Below are 25181 nucleotides of genomic sequence, written 5' to 3' on the forward strand. Positions count from 1 at the left end.
TTATAGTAGTTATATTCTTGTACATAGGAGCAGTATTATAGTAGTTATATTCTTGTACATAGGAGGTAGTATTATAGTAGTTATATTCTTGTACATAGGAGCAGTATTATAGTAGTTATATTCTTGTACATAGGAGGTAGTATTATAGTTATATTCTTGTACATAGGAGCAGTATTATAGTAGTTATATTCTTGTACATAGGAGCAGTATTATAGTAGTTATATTCTTGTACATAGGAGTAGTATTATAGTAGTTATATTCTTGTACATAGGAGCAGTATTATAGTAGTTATATTCTTGTACATAGGAGTAGTATTATAGTAGTTATATTCTTGTACATAGGAGTAGTATTATAGTAGTTATATTCTTGTACATAGGAGTAGTATTATAGTAGTTATATTCTTGTACATAGGAGTAGTATTATAGTAGTTATATTCTTGTACATAGGAGCAGTATTATAGTAGTTATATTCTTGTACATAGGAGGTAGTATTATAGTAGTTATATTCTTGTACATAGGGGGCAGTATTATAGTAGTTATATTCTTGTACATAGGGGGCAGTATTATAGTAGTTATATTCTTGTACATAGGAGTAGTATTATAGTAGTTATATTCTTGTACATAGGGGGTAGTATTATAGTAGTTATATTCTTGTACATAGGAGTAGTATTATAGTAGTTATATTCTTGTACATAGGAGTAGTATTATAGTAGTTATATTCTTGTACATAGGAGTAGTATTATAGTAGTTATATTCTTGTACATAGGAGCAGTATTATAGTAGTTATATTCTTGTACATAGTAAGCAGTATTATACTAGTTATAGTCTTGTACCTGCCTCGCTTCCTTTTCCTATACAGTAGTGTAGTATAGATGGCCGACTTGTATTTTAACTTTCCATTTTTACGTTATCCTACTACTGTAAAACCCCAAGTCTCTATACAGTAAAGCTGAATACTATATACTGGATTGTATATAAATCCCCTCCACACATCACAATGTATTCTCCCTCCACCTGTCTTCTCAGTCGATTCTCCCCCAGGACTCCTGGTATTGGTATTGGGTGGAGGACAAGGCCTGAATCTATTATTTCTCCAGCAATCCTCTCACTTGACATCAAGTCAACAAACATTGTAGATAAAACACAATACATCCATCTAAATATTAACAGCCGGAAAAATTCTGGACAATCAAAAAGATGATGGATGCGCGGTGCTGAGAGTTCAGCCAGCGAGAGTAACAGCCGCCAGACCGCCATGTAGTAAGTGGATGCCGGAGATATTTTGCAATATACCGTATTCCTTGGACTATAACAGCACGCCCATTTGTACGTCAATGCTGTCTATGGCACCACATTGACCCCATGACATTGTGAATGAGCAAAAGGATCATTGACAACATGGGGGTGGCATATAGGCGGTCAAGTGGTCCAGAAAGGCCATTGAGCAGCTCACACAGTTCCCATGTCCACCATCCAGACAGGGGGGGGGGCACCGAATGAATTAGGGATCTGATGATGGTCAGGGTATGGAGGCCTCGTGGTGAACGCTTCAATCCTACCTTTGCTATAGACACACACTGCCCCCTGCTGGTGTGATGATGTGGGAGCCATCACATATGTGGAGCTTCACGTTCTCGCTTTTGCTTTGGATTTTACTAAACTTATTATAAACATTCTTTTTTTAATTATTGTTATGGGAATTAAAGAAGAAAAAAAATTAACAGGAATTTCTTAATTCTTGCCACATTGGCCGACATATGGGCTGCACATTACTGTCTATTAATGACATTTTTCCTTCTCTGCCTTCATTGAGGTCTGAGGGTATACGGGGCTATAAATGACACTACCAAACGGCTGCTTAAAACGAAGGGTTACCCCCCTCCCAAAAAAAACAACCTCGAAATATGAACTTGTTTAAAGCTGCCAAATGGCGGCAAAGAGGGCGAGAAGACGGAGCCGTATAAATCTGCTCTCATGGCGACATCACTCGGCCCCGACATACTAAAGCCATTATCCAATCACCCAGACCGAGGCAATTTTCATACTTTGGCAGAAATGAAAAATTTTCATTTTCATTTTTCGTAATTTGACGTTTACAAGCACACGGACTTAATGGGTGAAAAAAATAAAAAAAATTCCAATAAAAAATTAAATTATAAGGTCTGCAAAACCTGGATGGATTTTCTCATTACACCGAGCGCACAGAATGAAGGGCGGCCATGATGTCAGCGTGAGCCTGAGCACTACAAAGTCACCATCGGCAGAAACGACCGCTCACATTTGATATTCTGTGAGATTATATATATATATATATATATATATATATATATATATATATATATATATATATATATATATATATATATATACACATACATACACACACACACACGTATGCCTCAGCCATGTACACGAGGCCTTAGCTGACATCTCTATAAGTTACTCTATAAATGGGGCCGTCACTTACTCTCTCTCCTTCTCTGTAAGTTTGTCATTGATATTGTCTTTGATTGAAGATCTGGAGCCCTTATAGAGGATAGGATACCGCAGCGGTATGTTCAGTATGAAGGAAATCATCGATACCAGATGAGCCGTGTAACCCAGCGCCACAGCCACACTGCCATCATCTTTAGCTAACAGAGAAAAAAAAAAAAACATAGCAATATGTAATTCTGCAATAAAGTCAGTTCACATCGCTCACTATTCTGCTGGTGCAGTCACTGTGTACATACATTACATTACTTATCCTGTATTATACTCCAGAGCTGCGCTCACTATTCTGCTGGTACAGTCACTGTGTACATACATTACATTACTTATCCTGTATTATACTCCAGAGCTGCGCTCACTATTCTGCTGGTGCAGTCACTGTGTACATACATTACATTACTTATCCTGTATTATACTCCAGAGCTGCGCTCACTATTCTGCTGGTGCAGTCACTGTGTACATACATTACATTACTTATCCTGTATTATACTCCAGAGCTGCACTCACTATTCTGCTGGTACAGTCACTGTGTACATACATTACATTACTTATCCTGTATTATACTCCAGAGCTGCGCTCACTATTCTGCTGGTGCAGTCACTGTGTACATACATTATATTACTTATCCTGTATTATACTCCAGAGCTGCGCTCACTATTCTGCTGGTACAGTCACTGTGTACATATATTACATTACTTATCCTGTATTATACTCCAGAGCTGCGCTCACTATTCTGCTGGTACAGTCACTGGGTACATACATTACATTACTTATCCTGTATTATACTCCAGAGCTGCGCTCACTATTCTGCTGGTGCAGTCACTGTGTACATACATTACATTACTTATCCTGTATTATACCCCAGAGCTGCGCTCACTATTCTGCTGGTACAGTCACTGTGTACATACATTACATTACTTATCCTGTATTATACTCCAGAGCTGCGCTCACTATTCTGCTGGTACAGTCACTGTGTACATACATTATATTACTTATCCTGTATTATACTCCAGAGCTGCACTCACTATTCTGCTGGTGCAGTCACTGTGTACATACATTACATTACTTATCTTGTATTATACTCCAGAGCTGCGCTCACTATTCTGCTGGTACAGTCACTGTGTACATACATTACATTACTTATCCTGTATTATACTCCAGAGCTGCGCTCACTATTCTGCTGGTACAGTCACTGTGTACATACATTATATTACTTATCCTGTATTATACTCCAGAGCTGCGCTCACTATTCTGCTGGTGCAGTCACTGTGTACATACATTACTTATCCTGTATTATACTACAGAGCTGCACTCGCTATTCTGCCGGTGCAGTCACTGTGTACATACATTACTGATCCTGAGTTACGTCCTGTATTATACTCCAGAGCTGCGCTCACTATTCTGCTGGTACAGTCACTGTGTACATACATTATATTACTTATCCTGTATTATACTCCAGAGCTGCACTCACTATTCTGCTGGTGCAGTCACTGTGTACATACATTACATTACTTATCCTGTATTATACTCCAGAGCTGCGCTCACTATTCTGCTGGTACAGTCACTGTGTACATACATTACATTACTTATCCTGTATTATACTCCAGAGCTGCGCTCACTATTCTGCTGGTACAGTCACTGTGTACATACATTACATTACTTATCCTGTATTATACTCCAGAGCTGCGCTCACTATTCTGCTGGTGCAGTCACTGTGTACATACATTACATTACTTATCCTGTATTATACTCCAGAGCTGCGGTCACTATTCCGCTGGTGCAGTCACTGTGTACATACATTACATTACTTATCCTGTATTATACTCCAGAGCTGCACTCACTATTCCGCTGGTACAGTCACTGTGTACATACATTACATTACTTATCCTGTATTATACTCCAGAGCTGCACTCACTATTCCGCTGGTACAGTCACTGTGTACATACATTACATTACTTATCCTGTATTATACTCCAGAGCTGCACTCACTATTCCGCTGGTACAGTCACTGTGTACATACATTATATTACTTATCCTGTATTATACTCCAGAGCTGCACTCACTATTCCGCTGGTACAGTCAGTGTACATACATTACATTACTTATCCTGTATTATACTCCAGAGCTGCACTCGCTATTCTGCCGATGCAGTCACTGTGTACATACATTACTTATCCTGTACTGATCCTGAGTTACGTCCTGTATTATACTCCAGAGCTGCGCTCACTATTCTGCTGGTACAGTCACTGTGTACATACATTACATTACTTATCCTGTATTATACTCCAGAGCTGCGCTCACTATTCTGCTGGTACAGTCACTGTGTACATACATTACATTACTTATCCTGTATTATACTCCAGAGCTGCGCTCACTATTCTGCTGGTGCAGTCACTGTGTACATACATTACATTACTTATCCTGTATTATACTCCAGAGCTGCGCTCACTATTCTGCTGGTGCAGTCACTGTGTACATACATTACATTACTTATCCTGTATTATACTCCAGAGCTGCGCTCACTAATCTTCACTTGACACTTTCTGCCCGCTCTAGCCCTTTACTATGAAAAACCAGGACAGGCCGTAGCCATGTTATAGCACATGTAGAGCCTTTAGAGCAGCAGCTTCCTCCTCTACTTCCTGAGCTGCGCTCGGGTTAAGCCATACAGTCCTGTTTTCTGAATCCTGAGCACTAAATGACTTAGAGGCTAATAACTCCAATTCTTCACCAATTCGTGTTCTCTATAAGGATAACTCCAGGACAGGTACAGTATATGACAAATGTAACGTTCCAGTGGTGTAAATATGAAGAATACAAAAAAAACACGCAATTCACAATACCTTGAAAATCCTCAGAATTTGGTAACTTCACACCACATATATAATAATCCTTTTGGTCAGTCTGTGGAAAGATACAAGTGTTAGGGACTCAGCAGTGCAAAATGTAAAGAAGAGTCAAAAAAGTTAAGGGGATTGTTGAAGATTAGATTTTATAGTTCTTAGTCATTAAACTTGTCCAGGGCTTATATGTCGATGATCTCGCCTTAGGAGAGGTCAGCGATATGTGATCAGCGGGGTCAGACCCAGCGCCCCTCTCAGATCAGTTTACAACGACATCACTTTTATTGGTCACATGGTACAGTCGCTCAGTCCTATTCCAATGAATGGAACGGAGCTGCAATACCAAACATCGCCACTATACAATGTATGGCGCTGTGCTGGCTATTCATATCCAATGGCACGACCTTCTCACCCCTCTGGCATCTGCTTTAGAGGACATAGAGGGTCAGCGATTCGGCTGCAGGTTACTCACCACATCTATGGGGTAGATATAGGAAAGCTCAGAGAGAAGCTGTCGACATCGGAAGCTCAGAAAGGCGTTTGTCTGAACTAAGGACTCCCTGGGGGAGGGGGGGAGAAAAACAAAATATCAGATTTTATGTAACAACCAGCGGTGAACACCCGAGGGCGCTCCTTACACGGAGGATATATACACCGGTCATTACCTCTTCGCCGTACACTCCTTCTGTAACTCCTCCAGGGACTCTTTCTTCTTCTGCAGCTTCTCGCACTGTGAGCTAAATTTGTTACCTTAAGATAAATAGAGATTTCGGTTATACAATATTGGCACAAAGTTCACAGGTCACGTGGTGCCCTGGTCATTGGTCACATGACTTGGACTTTCGCATATTCCAGTGCACGGGTATGAGCTGCAATACCAAGCACAGCCACTATACAATGTATGGCGCTGTGCATTTAAGTAGTGAAGAGGCCGCAGTGCTCACCCCAACTATAGGAAGAGCAGAGCTGGACGCACATGGCGGTGTCGCCATCTAGTGGCTGGGGCGAGTCACTGCAGCTATCTAATAATAGCCGAGCCAAACTCTACTGCATCCTGCTGCGCCTAAGCGTTTCCGATTTTACTCACATCTAGCATTGAGTGCGTTGCGCTCTTTATTCAGCAGCTCCACCTCCCGGCCCAGCACCTTCTTCTGTCTCTCCAGCTCGTCTTGCAGCACCAGGATTTTGAGACGTAAACATTCGCTCTCCTTCTTCTACACAAGACATTAAACACTCTTAGCACCGCCGTTCCCTCGACATCGGCCCATTCATTACTATTTGCCAGATCTTGCACCGACCACCTGGAGGTGGAGTCTGTATGACATGTATTATAATTTTGTCTGCCCACTGCCACCACTAGAGGGAGCTAGAGAACTTACTGAATACAGTATACTCAGAACTCCATAATACTGCTGTAGGCAGAAAACCCCCCCTAGTGGTGGCCGCAGGCAGATAGAATATCATGTGAACAGTCACTGCAGGGGAAAGTGACCTCTGCGGTATATCTGCATGCAGGACGTGATCCTTACCAGGTTATTACTCGATGATGATACTCGCAATTTCTCCTCAATCTCCTTCCCAATTCTATGGACCGTCACCTGGGTTTGCTTTATGACGCACTGGGCCCGGTGAAGCCTGCCAAGGACATACATCATTAAAACAAGCCTGTAGCTCAAGAACACCAATGTGGCTTCATGTAACCTCCTTATCTGTGCATTGCTCGTGCTTTACACTGCAGCTCAGATCCTCAGTGGCCCTTACTGCAAATCCAAATCTTCCTCCCGTCTCATCCGATGTGTCAGACATACGGGCTCCATATTGCTGATTCAAGGCAAAACTGGAATTCAGGACCCACAGAGGGCAGAGACAGTTTTTCCCAGGGAATGAGATGCATCAAGACATAACTAAGCACATCTGGTGCTTGGGAAAGCTGGGTGCTGAACGGTCTGTGCAGTCTGACATAGCCTTGCATGCTAGTGCATTAACTGCCCCCTGTTTGTCTCCCATGACCCCCTCTAATACCACGGCTACTTTCTAACCACTCAGTCTAAGTGTTGTAGAGAGGCAGGGATTATTCTTGTCAGACGCCAACCTATGAGCACATAGCAGTAGTGTAATAGCGCAACGGCGCCAGCTGGTGGACACATGGCGTCAGGCAATGCTGCATCTATTAGGGCATGCCCAATGCTTGCATAGAAATCCATTAAGAATAAACGGGATTGCAGAAACCCCATCCACCAGCTAAGGTGCAAAACCGACATGAAATTGTGTTGTATGGACATGAGCGCCCCCTAGTGGCAGACAAGTCAATCACGGAGGAAACAGAGCCAGGCCATAACGTGTAAAGGAAGTCTCAAGCTCTTATTAGCTTCAAGAAGATGCAGAACCTACCTGAGAAGAGAGAAGAGCCCGTAGGAGTTGCGCACCACGTTCTGCTCCACCTGCAGGTGACTATTCCGGCGTTGTTCTGTATTATCCTGATGAAATAAGACAAGGAAGCAGATAAAGCCACCGCCATTACAGAGCAGGTTATCAGCTCCGTATACCCCTGCCGCAACAATGCCAAGATGAAGGGTCACAGCTAACAGGCCCAGAGCCGAGGCAGCGCCACCTACGGGCCGCACCAGGGGAATTACTTCTAACCTCCCCATTCTAGTATCAGCCATCAGGTTATCAAGCTTGTAGCAAACTAAGGAGTCTGCACAACAATACCCAGGACCGATAGGCGGTGGATGACGGGCGTGACCACAGGTAGTTACCTTATTTTCAAAGGAGGCGCCATAATAACCGTCATTGAGCCCAAATATGATTTCGTTTGGGTTACAGGCATGGATCTGTGGAGACAAAAGACAAGGAGAAGGGGAGAGCTGTAAGTACATGAGCAATGAGCTACATGGGACGGAAAGACAAGAACATCAGTCAGGCTCCGTCTCTACGGCCCGGCATCAAGTACAGAAGACAAAGTTAAAAAATAAAATAAAAAAGTAAAACTCAGTTTATATGAGCGGTTTTGGATTGTAATCTAGTTATGGTATAATATATATATATATATATATATATATATATATATATATATATATATATATACACACATACACACTATTTTTGTTATTTTATAAACAATGTTTTTCTTTCATCTAAATGTTTCAAGACTCAGTTGTGATCTTGGGTAATAGCGGCTCTGACACAATAAGATGTCAAAACTGTAGCACATGGAGGTCAGACAAGAAGTAACACCACAATTACCACAACTTATTGTGTCAGCAACACTGCAGACGAGTTGTAGATCCTACGTGAGAGGTGTAACACTGCCACACACACACACACACACTCTGCTAAACCGTCCTCCATTATTTACACACTTTCCACTGCTCTGAAGTTTCCTTTCCAAAGGGTGACGATAGTTACCAGGAAGTCACCGAGATATCAGACCGAAGAGCAGAATTATTATACACTGAGGCATCACAAGACGCCATACTACACAGGTATAGCAGATGGGTGGAGGGGGAGACCTGCAGAATACTGAGCGCAGCTCTGGAGTATAATACAGGATAAGTAATGTAATGTATGTACACAGTGACTGCACCAGCAGAATAGTGAGCGCAGCTCTGGAGTATAATACAGGATAAGTAATGTAATGTATGTACACAGTGACTGCACCAGCAGAATAGTGAGCGCAGCTCTGGAGTATAATACAGAATAAGTAATGTAATGTATGTACACAGTGACTGTACCAGCAGAATAGTGAGCGCAGCTCTGGAGTATAATACAGGATAAGTAATGTAATGTATGTACACAGTGACTGTACCAGCAGAATAGTGAGCGTAGCTCTGGAGTATAATACAGGATAAGTAATGTAATGTATGTACACAGTGACTGCACCAGCAGAATAGTGAGCGCAGCTCTGGAGTATAATACAGGATAAGTAATGTAATGTATGTACACAGTCATTGCACCAGCAGAATAGTGAGCGCAGCTCTGGAGTATAATACAGGATAAGTAATGTAATGTATGTACACAGTGACTGCACCAGCAGAATAGTGAGCGCAGCTCTGGAGTATAATACAGGATAAGTAATGTAATGTATGTACACAGTGACTGCACCAGCAGAATAGTGAGTGCAGCTCTGGAGTATAATACAGGATAAGTAATGTAATGTATGTACACAGTGACTGCACCAGCAGAATAGTGAGCGCAGCTCTGGAGTATAATACAGGATAAGTAATGTAATGTATGTACACAGTGACTGCACCAGCAGAATAGTGAGAGCAGCTCTGGAGTATAATACAGGATAAGTAATGTAATGTATGTACACAGTGACTGTACCAGCAGAATAGTGAGCACAGCTCTGCAGTAATGCCACAATATAAGTGACCCCCATTCTCCATAGTTTTAAAACTATGTCTTACTCGGGGATTAGTAACCCCCATTACGCCAACTGTTGTGAAACTACACTTCCCAGCATGTTTACTCACTCAGCTGTCCTCAGAACTCCTACAGAAGAGACTGGAGAATGCTGGAAATAGTTTCACCACAGCTGGAGTGCTATACAGTGAAGACACTGAGATTTTTAACATTTCTTACCTGAGGTCCCAGGTACTTGAGTCCACTCAGATTCACTTTCCACTCAATTAAAAGGTGATAATTATCATTTTTGCCCCCCCAGACCCGGACGATGAAACAAGACACAGAGGCGTCCAGACGGTCGGGCATCAGTCCAAAGTCAAGGCTTCTCCATGTTGGATTCTGCAAAAGGAAAGAGTCGACAATAAGATAGGAGAAGCAGCTTGCCACATTCTTAAAAGCTTCAAGTCCCAGACCTTACATCTCCAGACACTGCAGGATTTATATAAGGTGATAAAGGATTGGCAGTTCCATTAGCCGGGCCTAGGATCATACTGCTAAAGCTGGCGGTCAAGAACAAACTCCATAGGGCCAGGTTTGCACTGCAAGGCGGCACATGTGGCCTTATATTGATGACATTGTCTCTACACCTTATAGATTTTAAGGTGTAGAAACAAACTGGTTCCTGTACCCCCCACCTCTGCAGAGTAGGCCCCGCTATCTTCAGAGGAACAACAGATCTTCTCTCCATGCAATTAGCTCCTGTGACCTCTAGGGGGCAGGATACTACACACGTGCAGCCTATAACCACTGTATAGATCCCAGCTAAGAGAGGACACAGCACTCAGGACACGGCCCCCTTATCTGTACCCAGCAGGACTGCTCAGTGTGTTGTACACGACCCCACCTCATACACCCATGGCCATGACCCTGGTACGGCTACAAGAGGAGGCTCCATGGCTTTTATTAACATTCCTTACAGACTGGAAATTAGAAGCAGCCCCTGTAGGATACAAGACATGTTAGACAAGGCCCAGCTAGTTCTCAGGGCGGGATGATCTGTGTGTAAGGCCTTGTGGATATAGATTGGTGGGAAGGGGCCTCAATGAGCTGAAATACCTGCGGAGAGTGCATGCACCAGATATGCACTATGGGTATGAGTGTGCAAATTACCCACTAGCCCACATGCTCAGGTTAGTGGCCACATGGGAACTGATGGGGTTGTCCAATTAGAGACACTTGTATTAGGCGCTCCGTCCACTTTTATAGGGCTGCTGGAGATTGCAGTCCCATTGAATGGGGCATTGTTTATGAAAGACCACTGGGGCGTGTATTATTTTACAGTGGTCAGACCTCCCCCCCCATCCGTGGATAGGGGGGGGGGGGGGGGGATCAGCTTCTATAATGGGGTAAAGACTCGCTCATAAACTTAAACCAGTTTTCTGAGACATCTATGCTGGTGACCAATCCTTAGGATAGGTCACATGACAGGTGGAGAGTCGACATCCAGGACCTCCACAAATCAGGCGGCCGAAAGGGCTGCAGCATTCAGCGGAGAACTGCGGCCTGTTCACTGAATACCAAACACAGCGCTGCACTTTCTATAGTGGCTGGACTTGGTATTACAGCTCAGCCCCATTCACTTGAATGGGACTGAGCTGCTGCTTTACCATGTGACGTCAGCACAGGGAAGAGGCCGCAGCACTCAGGCAGTATATAGCATCTTACCAGGGAGTCCTTCACCACTTCACTCTTGTAGAACTCTGCAAGAAACAAAAGACAAGAAAGTTACTATTCCGTCTCCGCCACAGGACAAAGCAGAGAAGAACCTAAAGCGACAAGCAGGACCCCGACATGTACAGAAGTGAGCGGCCGCGGGGAAAGAGGCTTCCAGAAATAGAAGGGTTAATTTTTGCAAAGCGAATGAAGGAGAGAGAAATGTAAATTCCGTCAATATTGGGAGTGACCTTTGCCCTGTGGAGTCCCGGCAGTGATCTCTTGCACCCACCTTTGTAAATTCTCTCGCCATCGAGCAGGTGAAGCGTGAAGTAGGTGTCCAGCAGGCGGTGGCCGTTCTTGCTGACAATGTTCCGGGCTGCGATACTCCGCAGGTGGCGAAGCCGACGCTAAATGAAAACGAAACAGTTATAGCTTTAATGCAAATGCAGCCTCTTCATCTGCTACTCTTGTGCCCCTCTGACAACACTTCTTGTCATTATCCTGTCCAGCCTTGGACATATTGGAGCTGCGTGCAAGTGTCAGTTCTCACTTTACCTATGGCATTCTATTCACAAGTCAGCTGAGGACGGGGAGTAGATAGATGGCAGATCTCCCATCATACCCAGGGGGCCGACGCTGCCTCCAGGACTGATTCTTTATTACACAGACGCGGGGCCGTATACTGCTGCATGTATATAGCTCCGTCACATCAAACCAATAAGAAGACAAAGGCCACACACAGAGACCCCCTCCCCCATTACAGTGGTGTATAGGATACGGCACCCACCTCCTCATCACATGGACGGGTCATGCGGCACCAGTATCACCCAAATTCCCAGAGGCTTTGTGTTTAATAAGCTGGAACATGTGACCGGGGTCAGGTTTACATCATGTGACGGCGCACAAAGTAAAGATTTGTTAGAGCGGCGCCCCCTATTAAACTGGGATGAAAGACGGCGGGGACACAAATCACCATTCATCCCAATATTAAAGGGGAACACCGGCTACAAGTGAGAAGTTATCTCAGTGACTACATGGAGAGTCTAATGTTACATTGTAACACCCCCCCCACCCCCGCCCTCAGGGTTACACTCCGGTCTCTATAGCCCCCTGCCCTCAGGGTTACAGTCCGGTCTCTATAGCCCCCCCCCCCCCCCCCCCGTCCTCAGGGTTACACTCCGGTCTCTATAGCCCCCTGCCCTCAGGGTTACAGTCCGGTATCTATAGCCCCCCCCCCCCCCCCCGTCCTCAGGGTTACACTCCGGTCTCTATAGCCCCCACCCCTCAGGGTTACAGTCCGGTCTCTATAGCCCCCTGCCCTCAGGGTTACAGTCCGGTCTCTATAGCCCCCTCCCACCCCTCAGGGTTACACTCCGGTCTCTATAGCCCCCTGCCCTCAGGGTTACAGTCCGGCCTCTATAGCCCCCCGCCCTCAGGGTTACAGTCCGGTCTCTATAGCCCCCCGCCCTCAGGGTTACAGTCCGGTCTCTATAGCCCCCCGCCCTCAGGGTTACAGTCCGGTCTCTATAGCCCCCCGTCCTCAGGGTTACAGTCCGGTCTCTATAGCCCCCTGCCCTCAGGGTTACAGTCCGGTCTCTATAGCCCCCTGCCCTCAGGGTTACAGTCCGGTCTCTATAGCCCCCTGCCCTCAGGGTTACAGTCCGGTCTCTATAGCCCCCCGCCCTCAGGGTTACAGTCCGGTCTCTATAGCCCCCCATCCTCAGGGTTACAGTCCGGTCTCTATAGCCCCCATCCTCAGGGTTACAGTCCGGTCTCTATAGCCCCCATCCTCAGGGTTACAGTCCGGTCTCTATAGCCCCCCATCCTCAGGGTTACAGTCCGGTCTCTATAGCCCCCCGCCCTCAGGGTTACAGTCCGGTCTCTATAGCCCCCCGCCCTCAGGGTTACAGTCCGGTCTCTATAGCCCCCTGCCCTCAGGGTTACAGTCCGGTCTCTATAGCCCCCCCGCCCTCAGGGTTACAGTCCGGTCTCTATAGCCCCCTGCCCTCAGGGTTACAGTCCGGTCTCTATAGCCCCCTGTCCTCAGGGTTACAGTCCGGCCTCTATAGCCCCCACCCCTCAGGGTTACAGTCCGGTCTCTATAGCCCCCTGTCCTCAGGGTACAGTCCGGTCTCTATAGCCCCCTGCCCTCAGGGTTACAGTCCGGTCTCTATAGCCCCCTGCCCTCAGGGTTACACTCCGGTCTCTATAGCCCTCAGGGTTACACTCTGGTCTCTATAGCCCCCCTGCCCTCAGGGTTACAGTCCGGTCTCTATAGCCCCCTGTCCTCAGGGTTACAGTCCGGTCTCTATAGCCCTCAGGGTTACAGTCCGGTCTCTATAGCCCCCTGCCCTCAGGGTTACACTCCGGTCTCTATAGCCCTCAGGGTTACACTCTGGTCTCTATAGCCCCCCTGCCCTCAGGGTTACAGTCCGGTCTCTATAGCCCCCTGCCCTCAGGGTTACACTCCGGTCTCTATAGCCCCCCTGCCCTCAGGGTTACAGTCCGGTCTCTATAGCCCCCTGCCCTCAGGGTTACACTCCGGTCTCTATAGCCCTCAGGGTTACACTCTGGTCTCTATAGCCCCCCTGCCCTCAGGGTTACAGTCCGGTCTCTATAGCCCCCTGCCCTCAGGGTTACAGTCCGGTCTCTATAGCCCTCAGGGTTACAGTCCGGTCTCTATAGCCCTCAGGGTTACAGTCCGGTCTCTATAGCCCCCTGCCCTCAGGGTTACAGTCCGGTCTCTACACTGCCCAAGTCCTTGTGGTTTGTCCCCGTGCCATCTTTTAGGGGCAGTCTGCACCCATGTGCCCTCAGGTAATCGCTGCAGCAGTCAGGTATGTTTACTTGCCTTGTCTATGTAAAGCCGGTGTCACTGGGGACATCGGTGTCCCTTGATAACGTAACATGGCCGACCTCCGGGTATTCACCTGTCCCTGTTATCCTCATTGTGGAGCGGCTGATAACAGAGAGCAGCAGACTGACCAGTAACTACAATCTCTCACCAGCCAGGCGCAGCCGATAACAGGGAGCAATAGATTTTATGTCTACTCTACAGAACGTGCAGATCAGACAAGGCCGCAGCTCTGGTGACCTTTCCGTCCGGATCACGGGAACGTTTCCTGGGAATGTGCGGGCTCAGCAGGAGGAAGCCGGAGACAAACGACACAATGGCAGGTTTGCTCCAGTGTCTTGGTGTCATCGGGCCACATAAGGCTGAGGAGACGGACTTTTCTTGAAGGATCTCCTCCTGTCTTCTGAGATTTGGCAAATTACAAAGTGAATGAGTTTTCCAGGACTTGCCTAGGATACGTCATCAACAGGCAACATCTAGGACTCCCGCTGATCAGCTGGCATGGTACAGCAGCAGATCAGTCCCATTCAAATCTATGGGGTTATGTGATACCAGGCCTGGTACTGCAACTCAGACCTAATCGTTAGAATGGGACCAAGTGGTGGACAGACCACATTACCCATGAACAAGGATTGTTAAGTCGAAGTGGCCATCACGGGGCACCCCTGCTGCTGATCACAGCTGTTCTGCAGGGGTTGGACCCTGACTGATCTTCAACTGAAGACCCCTTTAAACTACTTGTTGACCATTTCTGCAGCAATACAAAACCCTCCAAGAACCTCACGGCTGCAAAAAATCAGGTAAGCAATGGAGAAAACACCACTATGGAGGAGACGAGAGGCAGCAGGGCCTGAGCGCTCCCGAATCCTGGCACCTGCTATCGGCCACGCTCAACTTTTCCAAGCACAAACAATGACCCAATGACGCAGAACCTGAAAACGTTACCAGTAAGGAAATCCCAGAGCTGGAGAGAGCGGAGGAAAGTCAACAAGTGTGCGAAAATAAGGCTGCGCCTATAAACTAGGCCAACTAGCAGGGACGGGAACTGACGGGTGAGAAGATATTCTGCAGATTGGTCAAGGTATTAGATTCTAGTTCAGGGGTCTGCAACCTCCAGTGGCTGTGGAACTACAACTCCCAGCATGCTCCATTCACTTCCAAAGACAGCAGAACAAGAATGCATGCTGGGAGTTGCTAGCGCTAGGTTCACATCTGCATTAGGGCTGGGGTTGGAAAGACGTTTGTGAAAAGAGCACAGGGATAGGGTCTGATCAATTAGGGAGAATTGAGGGAATTTAAGGGGTTTGGTCTGAGGTCTGAACGTTTTGGGGTTCCGGAGTCTTAACCCCTACATAGGTCTGATCTGTATGTTTAGATCCATGATTTCTCCTAACAGCAGACCAAGGTGACCCCTTACACAAATAGTTACTACCCCTGACCTATTACTCGCCCATAGATGTGCAACAGACATTATTATCCCCAGCCAGTGACATATCTATCTATCTATCCATCTCCATCTCCTATCTATCCATCTCTCTAACCATCTCTCTATCTCTATCTATCCATCAATCCATGTATCCATCCATCCATCCATGTATCTATCTATCTATCTATCTATCTATCCATATCTATCTATCCATATCTATCTATCCATATCTATCTATCCATATCTATCTATCCATATCTATCTATCCATCTATCTATCCATCTATAATAATAATACATTTTATTTATATAGCATATCTATCTATCTATCTATCCATCCATCTATCTATCCATCCATATCTATCTATCCATCCATATCTATCTATCTATCCATATCTATCTATCCATATCTATCTATCCATATCTATCTATCCATATCTATCTATCCATATCTATCTATCCATATCTATCTATCCATATCTATCTATCCATATCTATCTATCCATATCTATCTATCCATATCTATCTATCCATATCTATCTATCCATATCTATCTATCCATATCTATCTATCCATATCTATCTATCTATCCATCTCTATCTATCCATCTCCTATCTATCTATCTATATCTATCTATCTATCCATATCTATCTATCTATCCATATCTATCTATCTATCCATATCTATCTATCTATCCATAACTATCTATCTATCCTTATCTATCTATCTATCTATCTATCTATCTATCTATCTATCTATATCTATCTATCCATATCTATCTATCTATCTATCCATATCTATCTATCCATATCTATCTATCCATATCTATCTATCTATCCATCTATCTATCTATCTATCTATCTATATCTATCTCCTATCTATCTATCTATCTATCTATCTATCTATCTATCTATCTATCTATCTCCTATCTATCTATCTATCTATCTATCTATCTATCTATCTATCTCCTATCTATCTATCTATCCATATCTATCTATCCATATCTATCTATCCATATCTATCTATCCATATCTATCTATCTATCTATCCATCTATCTATCTATCTATCTATCTATATCTATCTCCTATCTATCTATCTATCTATCTATCTATCTATCTATCTATCTATCTATCTCCTATCTATCTATCTATCTATCTATCTATCTATCTATCTATCCATCTATCTATCTATCCATCTATCTATCTATCCATCTATCTATATCTATCTCCTATCTATCTATCTATCTATCTATCTATCTATCTATCTATCTATCTATCTATCTATATCTATCTCCTATCTATCCAACTATCTATCCATGTATCTATCCATCCATGTATCCATCTATCTTTCCTTCCATCTCAGCTCTACAAACCAACATCAGCGGGACAAGGAAACAAGAACTTCTCTTCCTTCTAGAGGGAAAACTTTATAGATGTTGCATAAGCGCAGGCCCCAACCACAGAGTGTGATGTAACAACTGCAGAGAGGGTATATACCTCTATAAATATATCCTGCACCACTACACTAATCACATCCAGAGCTGCACTCACAATCCTGAGCAGTGCCACAGACAGTACAGTAGCTGCAATGTGCTGCACACTGATGTATTGCATTTAGGTAGAAGTAGCTTTTTGGCTTGTGCAGAGGAAAGAAGCCCAAGTGATTGTTTAATGCAGCTCTGGATGTGAATGGAGTATACAACAATATGCAACTCAGCAAAGGGCAAATTAACCATAAGGCCGCAGGGCAGCGCAGGGATACAGGCAAAGCTTTGGGGTGCCCAAATCTGAGGCACCTTATGGGGCTGCCATAGACAGCGAGTCCTCAGCAATACCAGGTCACCACGAAATCTGCTGCGGTCACTTTCTCCTGCTCTTGTGAAATTCCCCATTACGCAGCAAGGGCCGGCCGGTGTCTATAGATCAGGGGTCAGCTGTGAGACTACAACTCCCAGCAGGCTACTGGATGAGCGTTCCTATAGAAGTGAATGGAGCATGTTGGGATTTGTAGTTTCCCACAAGCTCTAGTGCTGAAGCTCTGTATAGTAGGCGCCTCAGCTGCTGAAGAACTTCATTTTTGGGAGACCTATTAATAATGCTTCCCTCGCTAGACACAGCTGAGGGTTTGTTACAGTGTCGATCTCTCCCGCATTGTAACAAACAGCAGATGTGCGAGGTCTCGGCCCGAGGAGGGGGACGAACACAAACCCTATAGAAAATTGCAGATCATTGTCTTGCGTCGCCTTCCTAAACACAAATGGCACAGTCACCCCCCTGGGGTGTTGGCAGCGCCGCACCAACCGCCCGCTGTCAGCTCATCCATTATTAATCCGATGCCTTGTAACATTACATCTCTGGTAATAGGTACAAGCAGCACGGTGCCCGCACCACAACACGGGGGACAAGGCGCCCACATGGCAGCGGCTGCTGGTGAGGTCACAGGCAGTACCAGGCACGGGCAAGCGGCTGGCATCAACACATGACAACGATGACTTAAAGGGGTATTCCTAATTCACTTACAACAGGATCTGCCATAACTATAGGTGCAAGAGATGCAGAACAGGAGGATCCCCCCCCCTCTGGCCTAAGGGAGGCTTCCGCCTATAGAGACGTGTGTGGGGAGAAACCCCCTTAAATTTCTCTAGAATGAAAAGTTCCACAACTTCCTATTTCTTCTTAAAGGGGTTTTCCAGTTCCAAACAGCTTTTTCATACTGGTGACCTGCAGAGGTCTGACAACCGGACCCCGCACAGATCACTATGACTGCACGCTGATCTGCGCAGGTCCTGTGTGATACACTGTAACAACCCTCCAGCTGTGTAGGAAGCGATGACGTTTGCATTGACCTGTGAGATCCTGCACAGTCTGGTCGTCTGCTCTGTGTGTCCGAGAGGGTCCAAAGATCAGGGCCCAAAGGGGGCGGAGCGTGACAACCCCGACATCCCTGGGCCACGCCCCCCTGCATGGAGCTTATCTCCAGGTCTCAGCCATGACCTGAGGCGGAGCAGACACAGCAGGTTATCAGGAGCGCTGCAGATCAGACATGACAGGAGGAATTACCCCACAGTGCCCGGCGCTGACAGGAGGAATTACCCCACAGTGCCCGGCGCTGACAGGAGGAATTACCCCACAGTGCCCGGCGCTGACAGGAGGAATTACCCCACAGTGCCCGGCGCTGACAGGAGGAATTACCCCACAGTGCCCGGCGCTGACAGGAGGAATTACCCCACAGTGCCCGGCGCTGACAGGAGGAATTACCCCACAGTGCCCGGCGCTGACAGGAGGAATTACCCCACAGTGCCCGGCGCTGACAGGAGGAATTACCCCACAGTGCCCGGCGCTGACAGGAGGAATTACCCCACAGTGCCCGGCGCTGACAGGAGGAATTACCCCACAGTGCCCGGCGCTGACAGGAGGAATTACCCCACAGTGCTCAGTACTGACAGGAGGAATTACCCCACAGTGCTCGGTACTGACAGGAGGAATTACCCCACAGTGCCCGGCGCTGACAGGAGGAATTACCCCACAGTGCTCAGTACTGACAGGAGGAATTACCCCACAGTGCTCAGTACTGACAGGAGGAATTACCCCACAGTGCTCGGTACTGACAGGAGGAATTACCCCACAGTGCTCAGTACTGACAGGAGGAATTACCCCACAGTGCCCGGCGCTGACAGGAGGAATTACCCCACAGTGCTCAGTACTGACAGGAGGAATTACCCCACAGTGCCCGGCGCTGACAGGAGGAATTACCCCACAGTGCTCAGTACTGACAGGAGGAATTACCCCACAGTGCTCAGTACTGACAGGAGGAATTACCCCACAGTGCTCAGTACTGACAGGAGGAATTACCCCACAGTGCTCAGCAGTGACAGGAGGAATTACCCCACAGTGCTCAGCACTGACAGGAGGAATTACCCCACAGTGCCCGGCGCTGACAGGAGGAATTACCCCACAGTGCTCAGTACTGACAGGAGGAATTACCCCACAGTGCCCGGCGCTGACAGGAGGAATTACCCCACAGTGCTCAGTACTGACAGGAGGAATTACCCCACAGTGCTCGGTACTGACAGGAGGAATTACCCCACAGTGCTCGGTACTGACAGGAGGAATTACCCCACAGTGCTCAGTACTGACAGGAGGAATTACCCCACAGTGCCCGGCGCTGACAGGAGGAATTACCCCACAGTGCTCGGTACTGACAGGAGGAATTACCCCACAGTGCTCGGTACTGACAGGAGGAATTACCCCACAGTGCTCAGTACTGACAGGAGGAATTACCCCACAGTGCCCGGCGCTGACAGGAGGAATTACCCCACAGTGCCCGGCGCTGACAGGAGGAATTACCCCACAGTGCTCAGTACTGACAGGAGGAATTACCCCACAGTGCCCGGCGCTGACAGGAGGAATTACCCCACAGTGCTCAGTACTGACAGGAGGAATTACCCCACAGTGCTCAGTACTGACAGGAGGAATTACCCCACAGTGCTCAGTACTGACAGGAGGAATTACCCCACAGTGCCCGGCGCTGACAGGAGGAATTACCCCACAGTGCTCAGTACTGACAGGAGGAATTACCCCACAGTGCCCGGCGCTGACAGGAGGAATTACCCCACAGTGCTCAGTACTGACAGGAGGAATTACCCCACAGTGCTCAGTACTGACAGGAGGAATTACCCCACAGTGCTCAGTACTGACAGGAGGAATTACCCCACAGTGCTCAGCAGTGACAGGAGGAATTACCCCACAGTGCTCAGCACTGACAGGAGGAATTACCCCACAGTGCCCGGCGCTGACAGGAGGAATTACCCCACAGTGCTCAGTACTGACAGGAGGAATTACCCCACAGTGCCCGGCGCTGACAGGAGGAATTACCCCACAGTGCTCAGTACTGACAGGAGGAATTACCCCACAGTGCTCGGTACTGACAGGAGGAATTACCCCACAGTGCTCGGTACTGACAGGAGGAATTACCCCACAGTGCTCAGTACTGACAGGAGGAATTACCCCACAGTGCCCGGCGCTGACAGGAGGAATTACCCCACAGTGCTCGGTACTGACAGGAGGAATTACCCCACAGTGCTCGGTACTGACAGGAGGAATTACCCCACAGTGCTCAGTACTGACAGGAGGAATTACCCCACAGTGCCCGGCGCTGACAGGAGGAATTACCCCACAGTGCCCGGCGCTGACAGGAGGAATTACCCCACAGTGCTCAGTACTGACAGGAGGAATTACCCCACAGTGCCCGGCGCTGACAGGAGGAATTACCCCACAGTGCTCAGTACTGACAGGAGGAATTACCCCACAGTGCTCAGTACTGACAGGAGGAATTACCCCACAGTGCCCGGCGCTGACAGGAGGAATTACCCCACAGTGCTCAGTACTGACAGGAGGAATTACCCCACAGTGCCCGGCGCTGACAGGAGGAATTACCCCACAGTGCCCGGCGCTGACAGGAGGAATTACCCCACAGTGCCCGGCGCTGACAGGAGGAATTACCCCACAGTGCTCAGTACTGACAGGAGGAATTACCCCACAGTGCCCGGCGCTGACAGGAGGAATTACCCCACAGTGCAGAGAGGATGATTTGGATGATGTCGGGCTGGTCTCACCTGCTGGGTGTGCAGCTCCACATGCAGGGACCGCGGTCCAGCCACCATTCCGACCCCCGGAGGGATAGCCACAGGGGCCAGCACCGGCAGAGCCTCCCTGGCGCTGCCCCTCACCGGCCCGGGCAGGCTCATGACGCCGTCCGCTCCGCACTCCCTCACTGACTGGATGACGCCGCTTCCTTCCGGGTCTCAGGCGCGCGCCCGCTGTGGTCACAAACACAGAGCGGCGCCCCGCCCCCCACACGACAATCTCGCTCTCTCATTGGCTAGCGCGGTTTGCTATGCTACGGCACGTTTCTTTGGTTGCGCAGACTTGTCAATCACCGGCAGAGGGGCGTGGCATGGAGGATCTGATTGGATGTCTGTGCTGTCAGTCACACGGTGAGGGGGCGTGTCCCTGACTACGCGCTGTGGTAGTCACTGAGGTGCCGGCTTGTTACTGCTGTGACCTCTTCTCACACACGTGATGTCAGTGTATATAAACATGGAGGCGCACAACGGAGGAAGCTGCTGATAACGGCCACATGCATGTCACTGGCTGGCAATGGGGCCATTCACACGGCTGATATACTGAAGCAGCGTTATCAGACTACGTTCACACCTACCTTTGGAGACTCTGACGCGGTTTGCGTCGAAAATCGATGGACGAAGAAGCGCTGCAAGTCTGTAGAGAGCGGACCCCATTTGTGTCAAATATTTGGGCGTGTGTCCGTTGTTCTGCTCCTACAATTCATTCCAATGTGTTTAGTCAGACGTCAGTGTTTTGGTTTGATTCTATATCGCATCAATGTAAATCTATGGGTACGTAAAAATATAACGGGTCGGGCTAGGTTCACGTTTTCGCGTGGGTTTCCATTATTTGGGTCCGCGGGGGTCTCAAACCAGACCTTATGGGGTATATCAGGGGTCCACCGGTTTTATACTGAAAGCGATGGAGTAGAAATAACTCCAAGAAACTCACCGTGTACTAATCCCTACAAAGGGACTACACCATGGCCACCTACCTGGAGAGAATACGCCACCCCAAGCACAGACAGACCCTGAGCCGGTACAGACTGAGCGCCCACAACCTAGAGATAGAGACGGGGCGATACAGACAGATGTACAAGCCACGGGAGAAGAGACTGTGCCAGCACTGTGACCAGGGGGCCCTAGAAGACGAGACCCACTTCCTGCTACACTGCACCAAATACTCAGCTGTGAGGGCCGTCTACTACCAAAGACTCTCTGCCCACATCCCAGACTTCATATCTGCAGACGAGAAGAGGAAACTCTACATCCTACTGGGAGAAGAAGAGGCCACTGTGGAGATCGCTGCCCATTACGTGTCCAGCTGTCACCAAACAAGAGGAAGATGAGACTCCACGGACTGTTATACCCCAAACCACCCCACCCCATATAGCAGTCACCAACTAAGAGGAAGATGAGACGCACGGACTATCAAACCCCCCACCCCCAGAGACTATTAAACTCAGCACCCGAACACCACTAAGCCCCCCATCACCTGTCTTCCCCATACTCACCAATACCCACACTCCCCAAACAAGAACGAGACCCTAAGGACACCCAAACCCACGAACCCCGTATCCACCCCCCCTCCACCACCCCCAATCTCCTTTTGCTTTGGCAACACCAAATGTCTTATTCTTTGGTAATGCTAATAAAGCTCATTTGTTGTTGTTGTTGTTGTTGGAAAGTCTTCCAACTTTTCTCTCCGCCAATTTTTGGTGGTTTCTGACGCAGAAAATTAAACAAAACCGCAGACGGCGCACAAATCACAAACGGGAAGGGCGAGATGCTGTCTGGATACAGCCGTATGAATGAGGCCTAAGGCCCCCTTCATACGGGAAGTAGATTGGCGGAATTTGGCCCTGAGAGTGACGCGTCACTCTCGGGCCAAAATGCACCTGCCACGACAGACACGGCTTCTGCTCACGGAAAAAAAGTACCCTGGAAGTCTACATAGACCTCCATTGTGAGGGGGCGGATTATGACGTGGATTCAGCACCATAATCTGCCCCCTCTTGCCCCGTGTGAACAGGGCCTAAGAGGAAGTCCACCGGAACAAAGACCCAACAAATCCTTAAAGGATTATCTTCCCAAGAAATTTGGAACAACCTCCTTCTCCACGGGTAGACTGACACATCTTCAGACCATAACCACCCAGTGCCGAAATACAACAAATCTGTGTCTTCTGCTTTTGATGGTATCTCTCCCCGAGGCACCAAAATTTTCATTCCACCCTGGTTCAACCAATCCATCGAAGAAGGCGGCGGAAACTTGAACATCAATGGCGAAAACATCAAAATCTCATTGACCCTACACCTCAGAAACTACCAACCAGCCCTGACTTTGAACGAGTCCACCTTTCTGTCACAAGAAATAGAAAACGCAAGGACCGACGGGCACAGCCACTCAATAGAGCTGATAAACTGCGATCCGCACTTTCTTAGACTCCGTTCACAAGACCATAGTTTTTATCCGTAATTGGATATTTGACCTATTCATTTGTATGGGCTTATACGCAGTCGTAGTTTTTATGGCTGTGTGTCCGGCTGTAGTGAAGAACAGCAAAATATTGGGAAGTTCCTATAGTGGTCCGTATTTGAAGCTCTGCCCATTCATTTCAATCCGTGAGTCATCCATGTCGTTTTTATTGACCCGTACACTGCACACGGTTGTGTTCGTGAGGCCTAAGGCCCAATATCTCATCATCACAACAACTGAAAAATTTACCTATAACTTTAGGGACGAAGTTTCAGCGATCCAGAATGGCAACCAAAAAACAACAACAAAAGATGTTAAAGGTGCAAATGCCAACGATAGTAATATGTTAAGTCGATGGCTGCAGTTTGACCAAGTAGACCAAGCTCCGATATTCTTCACAGTCTACGTAGAACAACAGGTGAACTAGGCCCAGGCCCGACCTCACTCCTCCTGGAATGTCCTGACCTGCTCAGGTGAACTAGGCCCAGGCCCGACCTCCCTTCTCCTGGAATTTCTTGACCTGCTCAGATGAACTAGGCCCAGGCCCAACCTCACTCCTCCTGGAATGTCCTGACCTGCTCAGGTGAACTAGGCCCAGGCCCGACCTAATTTCTCCTGGAATGTCCTGACCTGCTCATTTCGGCAATCAAGAACATAGTGATCTGTTCTATGCAGAGAGGGATCTTCTCTGACCTACCGGAGGAAGCCACCATCAAACCCCTTCTAAAGAAGTCTTCCAGGGACCAAGAAGCCTTGAGTAGTTACAGACTTGTCTCTAAGCAAAGGTGGATCATACTTTGAAATTTTGGCTGCTTAGATGGCTTCTCTCAAGCAATCCACTCACCAACTCACAGAAAGGGCCACACTCTTGACCTGATGTTCCAAAGAGGACCGGAAATCTCGAAATGAACAGTAAATCCAGTCATCAGATAATCACACTATCGACTTCTCATTCATTCCTCCAGCCACCAAACACCAAAAACAAGAACCAATGAAATACGGAATCTTTACAAGATTATCTTCCCAAGAAATTTGGAACAACCTCAGACTATTCTTCTCCCACCTTTAGATGTCTTCTCCACGCCGCCCTTGGGTATTTAATCCGGTTTTCGTCGGTATGCAAATGAGTTATCTCGCAGCACTGGGGGCGGTCCTCAGTGCTCAAACACCACTGGGGGCGTCCCCAATGCTACAAGAGAACTCTCCAGTGACGCCTCCATCTTCTTCAGGAACGGGTCTTCTTCCGGCGGTGGCTTCAAACTTGTAGGCCTCAGGCAGCCAAATGCCCATGCCTGCCAGCCACAAGAAAATACTGTGTAAGCGGCCATTTTCTTGTGGACGGCGGGCATGCGCAGTCGGCTTTGCCCTAGAAGTTTGAAGCTTCCGCCGGAAGAAGACCTGTTCC

General features: G+C 47.4%; 1 protein-coding gene across 2 annotated transcripts in view; it reads right to left on the minus strand.

Annotated features, from left to right (window-relative positions):
• Positions 1–21477, minus strand: part of UVRAG (UV radiation resistance associated) — a 36165-nt gene extending 14688 nt beyond the window's left edge. Inside the window, exons 1-12 of one of the 2 annotated variants that reach the window (XM_075263002.1) lie at positions 21290–21477; positions 11685–11802; positions 11405–11439; positions 9917–10078; positions 8092–8166; positions 7724–7809; positions 6862–6967; positions 6420–6543; positions 5998–6082; positions 5805–5892; positions 5333–5393; positions 2467–2632 (exon numbers count right to left, since the gene is read on the minus strand). In XM_075263002.1, the coding sequence (XP_075119103.1) occupies positions 2467–2632; positions 5333–5393; positions 5805–5892; positions 5998–6082; positions 6420–6543; positions 6862–6967; positions 7724–7809; positions 8092–8166; positions 9917–10078; positions 11405–11439; positions 11685–11802; positions 21290–21421 (1238 nt within the window). In that variant the 5' untranslated portion in view covers positions 21422–21477. Of the gene's footprint in view, positions 1–2466; positions 2633–5332; positions 5394–5804; positions 5893–5997; positions 6083–6419; positions 6547–6861; positions 6968–7723; positions 7810–8091; positions 8167–9916; positions 10079–11404; positions 11440–11684; positions 11803–21289 lie in introns of both variants that reach the window. The other variant, XM_075263001.1, reaches the window with a different exon arrangement.
• Between the last annotated feature and the right edge of the window lie 3704 nt (positions 21478–25181).

This window comes from Leptodactylus fuscus, chromosome 2, assembly GCF_031893055.1.
Source record: "Leptodactylus fuscus isolate aLepFus1 chromosome 2, aLepFus1.hap2, whole genome shotgun sequence".
NCBI classification, from domain to species: domain Eukaryota; kingdom Metazoa; phylum Chordata; class Amphibia; order Anura; family Leptodactylidae; genus Leptodactylus; species Leptodactylus fuscus.